The 14,299-nt window shown below is 42.6% G+C and overlaps 1 protein-coding gene across 1 annotated transcript in view; it reads right to left on the bottom strand.

Annotated features, from left to right (window-relative positions):
- The window catches only part of epha5 (EPH receptor A5), a 121,624-nt gene that overhangs the window by 45,466 nt on the left and 61,859 nt on the right, over window positions 1-14,299 (bottom strand). Inside the window, exons 7-10 of the mRNA XM_084047043.1 lie at window positions 7,896-8,020; window positions 4,238-4,327; window positions 3,928-3,997; window positions 3,329-3,431 (exon numbers count right to left, since the gene is read on the bottom strand). Coding sequence (XP_083903169.1) covers window positions 3,329-3,431; window positions 3,928-3,997; window positions 4,238-4,327; window positions 7,896-8,020 — 388 coding nt within the window. The remainder of the gene's footprint in view (window positions 1-3,328; window positions 3,432-3,927; window positions 3,998-4,237; window positions 4,328-7,895; window positions 8,021-14,299) is intronic.

Raw genomic sequence — 14,299 nt, 5'->3', positions numbered from 1 at the left:
AGTGAGGCTTGAACTGGCGACCTTGAGATTGTGAGGCATTCATTTAACACTGGCATGACTGAGGTTACATTATCCAACACACAGCCTGCAAAACGGTCATTTTGAACAAGAAATCAAGCTCTCCTATTCGTTACTGTCTCACCTCTGTGCTCCAGACTAGCTGACACCTTCTCACCCACACAGTGGGGGGTTCCATTGTCTTCTAAATAGCCATTAACATCTCAATTGCACTCTGCGCAGTCAGTGAGCCCACATAATGTTGTTGTTGTAGGCAGACACAAACATTATAAAATTAGGCTAACTTGTAATGGTAACTGCAGATTCTGTATGTAAAATCTTTATTTAAAAAAAAGCGTATAAAACAGCGCGATCTGTAGCGTCACACATTAAACTCTTCAGTGAAACATGGAGCCTATATGAACCACTGAAGCCACTGTCTAATTACGTGACTCCAGGGTTAGGGTTAGGGTTAGATTACGTGATCTCCATTGTGCAAAACACATGGATATCTCTTGACAAACCAATATTATGTTATATAATATTCACATTATTGTCTGAGCGTAAAGCTCTCATTCTATCAGCTGTTCACGCTGATGAGAAAGCGTCTCCTCTCCTGTCCCTCTCATCTCCTTGTCAGCGTAACAAGTGAACACATCGCTATATGTTCCACAAATGTGCTCATTCCTGCGCTAAATATCTGATCTACAAACATAAAACAATCGCTGCCTGACGAGCCATATGCTTGTAGATCACATCTGTTGGCACAGCATTTTAAAACAGCGCGATCCAGTAGCAAACACTCTGTACACTGCAGTGAAAGGGTTGCCAAATTTTGCGAGAAAAATAAGCAGTCAGGTCTATGAAAATGTTACTGCATGCATTGTGCCCTAAGAAAACAGTGAGGCATGAAACCATTGCATTGTAAATGGGGTTTATATCCGAGGCAAATTTGCAACCCCAGTCCCTGGTTAGACCTTTCTATATAAATATTTACCTAATAAAAATTATCTACAAAAGGACATGCATGAAGCTCTAATCTAAACAAGTATGAAAATATATTTATATCTGCAAAGTAACTAGTAGCCTAACTAAAGTTTTCAAATAATTGTAGTGGAGTAAAAGTGCAAGATTTGCCTCTGAGTTGTAGTGGAGTAGAAAAGTATTACCATTATAATGTAATTATATATATCATTATAATAATAATAATAATAGAAAGACGCCCAAAGTCGCTTATAATAAGCAGACATGGCAACATAGAATAGTTGCGCAGCAGCAAGTCTGCTGTCTACGGGCCGCTCTGTGGGGGGTCTCGAGGTGTAAAGTGCTCTAGGGAGGGGGAGAGAGGGGGAGAGCGATCAATTTAGCCGAAATAAAACGGCTGGGATGGGATACATGGTATGTATTTCATATTTATAATGAGTTAAAAAAAACAAAAAAACGGAGATGGTTTGAAACATATATTTAGGAAAAGTCATGAAAGGGGAACTTTCTCAGAGCTTCCTGAGAGAAGTTAAGCCACTTTCAATTCTCAAAATCGGTCCCATTGATTGCTTAGTCACGGAAGTGTTAAGGGAGACGCCATTGGCCCAACAGACAAGTAACTGTGAAAAAGGAGATCACACAGATGATACAGTTTCACGCAAATAGCTGAAAAATCCTGGGTTTAAGTGTTTTTCAAACTGCTCAAAATTGCGGACAATCTAAGGGCGGAGCTTAATGGTCAAATCGATACGTGTGTTCCTCATGAGTCAAGGCACATGTGTAAGCAAGTTTCACGACTTTCGGCCAAACGAGGCATGACGTATGCCTGTTTAAAGTCTGCCTTTTCAAAAAATTGCTATAGCGCCCCCTTTTGGCCAATTGGAGTGAGATTGGTTTCAGTGATATTTGGAATGACCCTGTACATTTCTGCAAAGTTTCAAAGAAATGTGAGTCTGCATGTATGTTTTAGGCACAGATGAATAATTTTCATAAAACTGTAATAGTTAAAATCTATCTCCTCCTGGGATTTTTGAGCAATCTGCACGAAACGTCTAACACTTGAACTTTGGACCACTGCCTACAAAAATGTCCAACGGATTTTCCATAAGTGAAAAAATGCAGAAGTTAGGAGCCAATGACTGTTTTACATATAATTCAAAATGGTGGGCGATCTAAAGGTCAGAGGTCAAAAGTCAGACCACAAAAGTTGTCGGGCATGAAGAGACGCATGTGTGTATCGAAGTTTCATGGTTGTAGGTCAAACAGGGCATGAGTTGTACCTGTTCAAAGTTGGCACTTTCAATTGAGTGCTATAGCGCCACCCTTTGACGAATGAGTGTGAGAATTATTTCTTGGTAGTTTTTCATGACCATCTACCATATGGCCGAGTTTCGTAAAAAGCGACAGCGCGGTTCAGCCAGAACTGCGAAAAGTGGCAGAAGTGACAGAATAAAGCGAATAATAAAACAGGTCCAGAGCTGAGCTCTGGCCCCGTAAATATATATATATCATTTTATCAGCACAGTGATGCATCAATACTGAATATTGTGACCTGAATCCGTGGACTGCCGGCCCGGTGTGGTATGGAAAAAGAGAATGCACCCACTGTAGAGACTGTATAGTAACTCACTGTGAATGATAACCAGATCCGTTTTACATTGCAAGTTTGTTATTTTAGCCCTTAGTTAGTAACAGAGAGCTCTAAGGATAGTATTGTTGGTTTGTCCATCTGTTCAACACTTTAGGTCCAATCAAGACTTGATGAACCCTACTAATTCTGGTGAACCCAAGGCCTTTCGTGGAGTGTCACTCTAATGCCACCATTTACAATTACACGCAAGATCCACTTGCACACAAGATATCACAGAAATCTAAGAGGCAGATAGCTATGAAATTTGTTGTGGCCACACAAGTGTGTACACAACAACGCATACTAATGAAATGACACACGCACACACACACACACACACACACACACACACACGGACACGTACACGCACCCCCCCCCCCACCCACACACACACACACACACACACACACACACACACACACACACACAGAAGAGGGCATCCACCAAAAATAGCAGTTCTCAAATTGTGTAAAGAAAAGAAAAGCAAGCCTTAATAATCCAGCACTGTTAGCAGTATAGACGCCTACTGCCAATGTTTTTGATCCCACCAGGATCGCTTTGGGTTATAATTGTAATTGTTATAATCGTTTCAAACTCTGCACCAGAGTGATGCAAAGGTAGTGTCTCTGTGTATTGTGCTACTGCAATCTATGTGCGCTCTTGTGTATGTGTGTGCGTGCGTGTGTGCGTGCGTGCGTGCGTGTGTGTGTGTCCTACCGTCCGCTAAGCAGAAATCCAGCAACCAATGCCATCAAGACCAGCGCCAATGTAATAGAAACCGCCACGATGGACACCTGGGTACGCTCACTGGAGGCAGCTACTGTTGAGTTAAAAGATGGGAGGTTAGATAGAGAATATAGAATAGACTTTTTTTTTGTCCCAGAGGGATATTTGTTTTCATAGCCTGTTTCTTTCGACACAGAAACACATAAGAAATAGTAGCATACAACATGACATACAGGTAAAGACAAAACATCATCTCCAAATACATCCATATTTCCCCACAACAACAACGTCAGCAGGGCAGTTTGCTTAATGCTGCAATGGCAGAGTGGCCAAAACCCCTGCTAAATAATAATAATAATAATAATAATACTAATACAATTTATAGCGCTTTTCTAGGAATTTTATAGAAACAAAATAAAAACAGACTGATGTTGTTTCCATTTCAGAATTCTATATCTCCACCCAGATTACATTATTGTTAAGTGATGATTGACGGGCTGATCAGAGTAATTTGCTACTGCGATATATGTTATAAAATGCACACACACAGTAACTAAACACTCTCTCTCTCTCTCTCTAGTTGGACTTACAGTAAGGGCTTGTTTGGAACTCGAACCGCCGACTGAAGGCTCCATATCCTGCTGAAGTCCTCGCTCTTACCTGGAATATGTAAATAACAGTATATCTTATTTTTCTGCACTATGAAAGCTATTAACACATTAACAGCTGAGGCCGATTCTACGAATGCCTTCTAAATCAATTAGTTCTCTAGTTCTAGACAGACAGACAGACAGACAGACAGACAGACAGATGTACGGCAGTAGATGTTTTCACGATTGGTGACATACAGTACTGACAACTGATTGTTTTATTTAAATATTTTCCCTCTTTTGTTCTGACCTGGAAGATATAAGCTGAAGAAGGCTTCAGGCTGTCCACCACCATCTCCGTCTTTGTGGATTTGATGATGGTGTAACTGGAGTCCTGCTCCTGCAGGAGGAGAGAGAGAGAGAAGGGAGGAGAGAAGAAGAATGATGTTGAACAAAAAGAAGGAAAAAGAGTGAGACAGAGGGGGGGGAGATGGAGTGGAAGCAAAATAAGCGGGCGGGAAGTCGGGGAAAGAAAGACAGAGATGCAGAGAGCGGAATGAGAGAGCGAGAGAGAGAGGAAGAGAGAGAGAGAGAGAGAGAGGTGGAGGTAGAGTGGAGGGGGGTGAAGGAGGAGGAGGCGCACAAGGCGGGGTGGGGTAGACAGAGAAACAATGTTCACTGTATAGAATGTATACAGTATAGTATTGATATTCATTTTCATAGTTTTCCATAGAACATTTAAAATGTTGAATTGAGCGATAGAAACAGACAGGAAGATACATTCGATGAAAAATTGCCGATGGATTCCAGACTTCACCGCACACTGGAACAGCATCCATTCATCAAAACAAACACACACGCACACGCACACACTCTCACTTTCACACTCACACGCACGCACAAAGTGTTATTCATTCATTTAATAAATTCTACAGAATTCAGTAAGCACGATCAATAAACGCTGCACTGTTGACAGAGTAATAAAGAATGTGTATGGAGTTTACACTATCATGACAATTAGTTTACCTGACAGTGTGCTGTTGCAACAGTGATTCTGCAAACTGTATGATGAGACTATATGTGTGTCTCTGTATTATCTATCGAATAAGAATAGTGTGGGGCGCCCGCTGGCCTAGCGGTCCAGGCGCATACCACCTACGCTGGTAATCCAGCTTGACAGCGTGTCGAGGGTTCGACTACCGACGACCTTTGCTGTGTGTCACCCCCCCCATCTCTCTCCCCATTTCCTTTCAGCCTACTGTCCTGTCAAATAAAGGCATAAAAGCCCCCAAAAATATAAATAAAAAAGAGGGAAAAAAAGAAAAGTGTGTTTAAGAGAAAAATATATAGATAAGTTCATATTTGCATTTGTGTGTATTTGTACGTGTGTGTGTGTGTATTAACAAATGAATAAGACAAGGAGAGTGTATTTAAGAGAGAGGTGTGTGTGTGTGTGTGTGTGTGTGTGTGTGTGTGAGAGAAAGAATGAGTGTGTGTGTGTGTGTGTGTGTGTGTGTGTGTGTGTGTGTGTGTGTGTGTGTGTGTGTGTGTGTGTGTGTGTGTGTGTGTGTGCACATACACATGCACATGCGTGTGTCTAAGGATCAGTCTCCCCAACTCTAACCGCATGAGGTTGAGACACTGCTAAATGCCCCCTCCATTAGCCTAAAGCCATTAGCTAACCACTGACCACAACTCTCCTAGTCTCTCCTGTATACCACCCATCTGACCTTCCAGGACAAGAAGAGAACGGAGAACGAACGAGATGATGAAATGAAAGAGGAGAGGAGAGGAGAGGAGAGGAGAGGAGAGGAGATATGGGAGAAGCATTACATCGCTGAGCTTTATACCCCAGCCTTGGTTAAAAAATAGCAGCATTAATACCGGATCAAAAACTGTATTTTCTGCTCTGTGATCTCACCCATATCTCACCATTTACTGGACAGAGAATTCAAGAAGTGAAACAAAGTAACTGATACACTCAAAATGTTCCTATGTTGGAGCCTTGATGTCTGAGTTGAAGATAAAAATAGTTTCAGAGTAGGTTCTAAATGCCACTTTATACATGTAGAGTATATATAAATAGAAAATAATCGTTGTGTACCGGTATGTGTGTTTCTTTACACAGTTCAATGTGGGAAAGACACTACACTGTCCCTTTGAGCAAGGCAGTTCATTGAACATGGTCAGTTTAGTTACAGTAGGAAGGCAGTGAGTTAATGGCTAACGGGGTTTTATCCACAATTACATCATTTTGTTCTTATGACCTCACAAAATTAAGTTTCTGCAAGAAGTGTGCTGCAGCCTTTAGTCTGGGCTGGCAGATATGAGAAACCCGTAAGGGGTTTCATTGGTTCCGTGCAAATTTTGTCAGACACACCGTCCTTTCCACCCCAAACCCCGATTTCAACGTTGTCCTACTCTGCCCGCTAGGATAGACCAGTGAGTGATCAGTGTCTTGAGATCCGAACAACCCTATCTGTTTCTTTCAGTATATAGGTTTAGTAATGCCTACCTTATGGAAAAAAAAGGAAAAATCTGCAAGCTTGCAAATCTAGAGCTCGTAGATCTGCTATTATCCAACAATGTATAAATTGGGCTTAATGGCTTAACGTAGTATATGGATGGACTTGGGATCTAGGTAGTGAGAGTATTACAGTATATGTCAGTATATGTGTGTGTGCGTGCGTGCGTGCGTGCGTGTATGTGCGTGTATGTGCGTGCATACAGTATGTTTTATCTTTGAGGGCTTATTTTGATTAATCTGGTCCTAAAATGTGTTAGGGACCTGTATTTTATTGTGTCCTGATGCGACCTGTGTGACAGTTGTATCATAATGATAAATAACAGCAGACACGCTGCTATATAATTCTCGGCTGTGGGGAGCATTTTAATGCGGCTTTGAAGTGATATGAGGAGCTTTCATAGTCCCTCTTGTTAGTTTCAACATAGCATGGCTCTAATCTTAAAGAAGCCCACACCAGTCAAAAGCCCCTTTGATGGTGCAGTGTTGTCGACTTGTGTACGGGAGAGTCTCCAACACAAGAAGCTGCCACGCACATTCTCACAAACAAGCACACTCATACTGTAGCGCTTTAGACGTTAGGTCTCCGAGCTTATCAAAGGCCTTCTTTGTTTTTGTGACTGGGCTTTAATTGTTTCCCAATATCACCAAATTCAAATTTCTATGCCAACATACACCTCAGTCGATTATCCGGTTTTTCAGTAGTAAAAAAAAAAAATACGAAAACCTGTTGGAAACCATAATAGTGTTGAGGCAGCCAATCTGGAACCTATTTTCATGGATAAAACATTATTTCAACCAATCTGTAAGGTAGAGTATGTTAATAGAACTAGCTAATTAGCACCTCTGCAGTGGTTGGAGGAGGTGGTCTCCCTACTCTTCCATTGAGACATGTAGCCCTGCCTGAAGCTCATAAGCCCAATAATATCTCCCCAGGCCAAGTGGGTGATTGTCTCTTGCATGAGCGATAGATATGTGGACTACCAATGTGGGTGACCCCGGGTTCAAATCCCTGGTGTATTCATTGCAATTACCTCTCTACATCAGGACTGCAGCTTTAAAAGGCATACTGTAACAACCATGACTTTCTTGCGACATGCCCTGGTAACTCAACCAGATAATCTGCTGACACTGCTAACACTGAGGACCTTATTGTGCGCACACGCTGGGTTCAAATGCAGCCCAAGACCTGTGTTTGCATCCCTCTCCCCTGTTATCTTTCTCCTTACCGTTATGTCTGCGTACAACACCTCAAGAACAGTCTTTCAAAATGTGTGTATTTTTAATCTCGGCAGCCTGGTGCACACGCGGTATGTAACTCATCAACACACATCACGTTGCATGAGGTGGTGGTGTGAAGACGTCGATGAAAGGGGGTAGCGTTCTCAAATAGAGATGTGACATCACAACAACTCAGCAGTGAGGAATAAAGTTGTATTTTTACCTTTTCAAAGTACTTGATCTCATACTCCAGGATGATCCCGTTGGGTCTGTCAGGCTCTGCCCATGAAACGGCGATGCTGTTCTTCCCCACGTGACCTTTCCTCACCACGCTGACTGGCGAGGGGGCTGCACGTACACACACATGCACACGCACGCACGCACGCACGCACGCACGCACGCACGCACGCACGCACGCACGCGCACACACACACACACACACACACACACACACACACACACACACACACACACACACACACACACACACACACACACACACACACACAACAAAGAGATTACGACAGTAAGCAAACAACCTGGCACAGAGTGAAATCCCAGTAATAATGTAAAAATATGATGCAAGCCAGGGCAATCGTTTCTTTCATTCCATTTCATTCATTCCATTTGATTGAGATGTAACGCCACAATAAACTGTGATTAAACGGAAGGGACTGGAAGCGGAGGTCCAATATTAGCCGACTTTTACCCAAATCCAGCCAGTAAACCTGAAATGTCTTTTTGTGTTTGATTTTCAGCCGCGATGGCTGCGTACCATAAAAACGTTTTACAGCAGACGAGACATCAAATAGAATACAATAAAGAACAGCAAGGAGAATAAAAGTAATACTCAGATAATCTTTGCTGCGTTTAAATAAGAAGAGACTGCTGGCAAAGCTGGATGAAACTGTGATAGAATCATGCACAGGCAGTGCATAATTCTATAACGTCAAAGAGGGAATTGTCCTGTAGACTCATATTTAGCATAGCTTTCTTATCGATGTCCGCCTCTCACAGTGCCTTTCCTTTTGTAGGATGGCATAATGGATCGGAGACATCCAGAGCAGGACGAGATATGAAAAAAACTAAATCAAGAGAAGAAAGACAGAAGAAAACTCAAGATAACTCAATATTTTGGTAACAGTTTTACACTCACAGAGTTAAATGAACACTGTGGATTGTACTGTGTAAATACAGGTTGGATTGTCTTGCTGTCAACGTAATGAGTGTGTATCTATCATCAGGCCATCTTGACGTAACCTGAACCGCTGGTCCATCTCCCAGAGGACCAGTTGGAGACTCTCTGTCATATAAAGAGCTTTTAACCAGCCAAACGCTCCCTAAGGCAACAACCTAATACCTCACATACATACAGTACAGTACTGTATGTGCGCGTGAGTGTGAGTGTGAGTGTGTGTGTGTGTGTGTGTGTGTGTGTGTGTGTGTGTGTGTGTGTGTGTGTGTGTGTGTGAGTGTGTGTATGTGTGTGTGACCTTTCCTGACTATAATTATGTTCCTGTATGAGCGTGCATGAATGTGTGTCTGTATCCTCATAAAAGCATGTGTGTGTACACATTTATTGTAGGTACAGATGTGCCATTTCAAAACTTCACATGTCCTGCCATCGCCAAGACAGTAAATTTTCAGGGGATTCCCAGGGCAATAAGAGGGACAAAGAAGGGCATTTAAAATGCTGAATTATTTTGATGATCACTGCTTTTATGATGCTAATTAATTTGAGCAACTGGTCAAGGACCTCTTCAAATCACCTTTCGCCTCGGCCTCACAATGAGTCTGACACACATTCTTTTGTTCTCATGTATATGGATGTCTGTTGAAGGGAAAAACGGGGGTGTGTAGTGACAACTTCTTTTCAGGGGCAAAACAGTGCTTTTTCAGGGCAGAACAGGGAGGAAAAAAATGCATTTTCAGTGCACTTTCAGGGAAAGAACAGTAACGTGTGAAGTTTTGAAGTGGCACATCTGTATGTGCATGGAGTATGATTATGTGCATGATTGTGTGTGTGTGTGTGTGTGTGTGTGTGTGTGTGTGTGTGTGTGTGTGTGTGTGTGTGTGTGTGTGTGTGTGTGTGTGTGTGTGTGTGTGTGTGCGTGTGTCAGCCGCACACCGTTTAGATTTCAATAGCCTCAGCAGAGCTCATGGGGGAATAGATCAGTGCTACAAACAGAGTAACTGTATCCTGAGTGGACAGGCACACAGCCCTGTTATCACGAACATCTTAAAAGCCCGAAACATGAGACAGACAGAATCCCACGCGAGCACACACACACACACACACACACACACACACACACACACACACACACACACACACACACACACACACACACACACACACACACACACACACACACACACACACACACACACACACACACACACACACACGCACACACGCACACACACACACACACACACAATTGCTCATGTGCTATAAAGACTAAGATGAGAATGAGGCCTTGTTGTTCTCTTCACCTATTCCTCTTTTCCTTTTCGAAAGGAAGAGTGATCAGTCCTCAAGTCCTATTTTTGAGTATTTTCTTTTTATCTACAGTATACAGACGGTTAAGACAACTGACGAAGATCACAAAGGCACTGGTAGCATTGAAACCCAGACCAGTGACCTTTGCACAAACTGTATTTCTTAAAAGCAGTGGGATCAGGCGGTGGGGCAGCCGAGGGTTTCGCAGCTTGATCCCTGCGTCCTCCTGATTGCATGTTGAAGTGTTTCTGATCAAGACACTTAACGCTTGAGCAGGTTGGTGCCTTGCATGGTTTGCTCCCCATATTCAAATGTCTGCTAATAAAGCCTTTCCATCTCTGGGCTAAACGCCTGCCTTTCTCTGAGCTTAGCCTTGCTGCATATCAAAATGACTCAAGAGAGGTACAGAAAAGCCAAGTGTATTGCTGTTATCGTGGCGTGAAAGCGCTCACTCCAGCGGACGTACAACAATGTCCCTCCTGCCCTTTTTGATATCAGAAGTAGCTTACAGAGTGCAAAATGACAGGCGAGAATGCAGACAGAGAATGGAGACAGCACGGGGGGAGAGAGAGAGAGAGAGAGAGAGAGAGAGAGAGAGAGAGAGAGAGAGAGAGATAGTGTCAAACACCAGTCTGATGAGTGATTGTAGGCGTGGAAGAGAGAGAGGCGAACCAACAGAAGTGAGAAAGGGAGGGGACGTGATGGAGAGAGGGAAAGAGTGTGATAGAAGACAGATGACATGGAGGGCATTGAAAATGGAAAAAATGTTGGAGAGAGAGAGAGAGAGAGAGAGAGAGACACAGACAGACAGACAGACAGACAGACAGACAGACAGACAGACAGACAGACAGACAGACAGACAGACAAGAGCCAAAGCGAATGGAAAAACTATATTGATTTAATTTGGGGGGAACTGCAGATACTACACAAACAGGTCCATATGTTGTTAAATGCCTGAGAAATATTTTAATGTTTAGTTAATTAATTGTATTATTATTGTTGTTATTATTATTGTTATTATAAACTTCTTCTTTTTTTTGACAGAAAATCATATTGCTCTGTCCTATCAATTGATGAATTGAATTGTTTAATGTCAGTCAAATATACTGTCTTCTTATTGTTTATTATTGCTTAGAGGAGAACCCCCTTCATGATTGAGAAAGAGAGGGCTAGTGAGAGAGAGAGAGAGAGAGAGAGAGAGAGAGAGAGAGGGTCAGAAAGACTAAATGTGTCGATGTACGTAAGAATGCCATCATGAGACGGCAACACTTCCTCGTTATTAGCGGTAACAGTGGCGTGATCACACATCCTTTTTAGATGTTTCCATTTGCGGTCGGGGTGTTGTTGTTCCTGCTAATGAACAAATCAAGAGCGCAAAAATATGGAAGCAAAATTATAAACTTGAACGCACGCACACGCACACACACAAACTCTCTCTCACACACACACACACAGACACACGCAGGGACGCAAACATCAAGTCTCTTCCAATAACTCCAATAAGTGAGAATCTTTTTTCCCTCCCCATCGATCTGAACCTGTGCCATATCCTACCCCATCATAAGGTCAGGAAATCATTGTGAAAAACTGTTCAGCGGACGAGTGCAGGTGTCCAGTGTAACAAGATAAGAGTCAATGTTATCACAGGATGGAACTTAAGCCTCTCAAGCCTATATCTGTCTGAGCCATCAGCCAAATCGATACAGTCCTTCAACTGGCTGTTTTATTAGTCTTTAGACGAGAGAGAGAGAGAGAGAGAGAGAGAGAGGTTTGTAAACAACTTATTAGTGACACTTGTCTGTTGTGTGGTGCATGTCATTGATAAGGAGTTGTTAATAACAACTTTGAACTACCTTGCGCTGCCATGTAGAACATTAGCAGTAGATCATACTGTCAACTCTTGCCTATAATGACAACACCAACGCCCATCTGTCTTTAAATTGCAAGCTTTCCTTCTTTATTTGCTACAACACAATAAGTCATCTGAAATAGCAGATCGTTTACGCGATTCATTCGTATGACGAAGTATCTAGAGCTGAAGTGATTAAGATATAAAGTTTCTGTAATATGGCCCCTGGTTCTCCCTCTGTGCCATGACCGCTTACTGTCCGGGCTCACCCATTTCATTCTCACCTATCAGGACTATTTTATAATCCATCACACGATGATGATGGTGTTGCTTGCTGAACAGAACAGATCTTCAAGCTAGCTTTGGATATTTTAAGCCTGATGAAGTTATGATCCTACAGTATGTGTATTTCACCCCACTGTGTTCTGTGACCGCTGTCATACAAAAGGACTGTAACCCAAAGGAGTAGTTCACCCAAAAAATGACTTATTTTCTATCAATTACACACCCCATGAAGCCTTGAAATCATGGACATTTTTCAGTTTTTGTCGCATTCCTGAGCCAATAATTTGATGACCGGCAAAGAGTCATCTACTGAGTCTCCTATTGACCGATGACCCGGTCATCAAATTATTGGCTTAGGAATGCGACAAAAACAAAGAAATCTCCTCCTCCTTCTGATCTTCCTGAGGTGTGTAATTGATAGAAAATAATAATAATATTTTTTTTGGGTGAACTACTCCTTTAAGGCCACGAGGCAGAAACATGGATGTAGTTTGCTGTTTAGCAGGAGCTAAAATGTCTGCAGCGTAGAGATATTTTAAATAAATTCACCCTGGTACTACCATATCTTAGCAGAATTTTATTAGATTCTGTTCAGAGACGATGGTTAGACATAGCCATAGGCTCTGAACAGAATCTAATTCAATTTAGAGTGCTGATGATCTTGTACACCATATGCAAAACAAAGTAAAGTCTAAAGCTTTCTCCTATCCCCAAATGTACTCACAAAAACCCAGACTTTCACACACTTTGCATGCATACACGCACACACGCACGCAAATGTTTTACACTTTCAGTTAAAATAACAACCTCCCCTTTCCTGCTGCTTTCTACAACCTCCCACTGTTAGCCTGGTTCCAGACGAATCTGCACTTTAGCCCTCGGCAGATTAGGTCTGGCCCCCCTCCATAGAGAATTTATTTCTCTCCCGCAGAGGTTGTGCGGGACCAACCAGGGCCCAGTATTCAAATGTGGGTGGGCTTATCAACAAGGAAGCACTGCTCTGATTGGTTCGTACAAGGAACTGCTTGGTTTAAGTCTAACCAATAGAGTCCATTTGGATATTTTTGTAACCGCCCCTTGGAAAAAAATCTATCGTTGATAGGGACCAGACTAATATCCACGCAGTGTGTCGTGTGATATTGTCTGGCCACGCGAGGCTATCCCACTGTGTTATACGTCACATAAAAAAATTCAATACATATAAATGCAGCCTGTCACAGAATAATAATGTATTTTTGAAGGCTGATCTGCCGATATTCTGACATCTGACGTGCCAATATCTGACATATCCGTGCATCTCGTTATTACAGTTATAGTTCAGGAAGAACTCATTCACGTGGGACAGGATACAAGGGCTACCAGACATGCTGGCTGGCAGCACAGCATTCATTCAACACCGCCAAAGGATGATATAGGAGTCCACCAGTAGGAAACATTTATTCAGAACTTGGATATGGAAAATGTGTGAAAAAAATGATGTTGGATATTTATCATCAGGCTAAGAGGTCTGCAGCTTTGAAACCTGCGCCATGACCATTTAAAGAGGATTCTGTTACTGGAAGTTGGCATAGTTCACACAGAATCTCAATGTGTGTTTCCTTCTCTCCGATAATGTCCTTCCTACCTAAAGGCTATTTCAGGGCCAGTCACAAAATCTAAATCCTCAGTGCTAATTTCATTCTGAGAGAGTACAAACGGAACCAAATGGGCCTTTAAAGGTTCTAATGCTTGTGCACATTGTCACGCAAGCACAAGCTCTGCTCAGAACACATGGATTACAAACTCAGAGGCCCCTGGGCACGCCCTTCCTTTGATATGCATTCTGTATGTGCATGCATGCACATGCAGTTGCAACGGGGTTGTTGGCCACTATTGGTGGCCCTCATAGCCAGGATGAAGGGGGCTGGGTGGGGGTCTTGTGGTTAGTAGCCAGAAGCCCCTGCTTCAGGGGAAATCAGTGTTCATGACAACGCTGTCTCACTCTCAGAAG

Source organism: Gymnoscopelus microlampas, assembly GCF_963454915.1.
Source record: "Gymnoscopelus microlampas genome assembly, chromosome: 21".
NCBI lineage: Eukaryota > Metazoa > Chordata > Actinopteri > Myctophiformes > Myctophidae > Gymnoscopelus > Gymnoscopelus microlampas.
The sequence above is the reverse complement of the archived record's forward strand: the minus strand, read 5'-3'. Positions and strand labels throughout refer to the sequence as shown.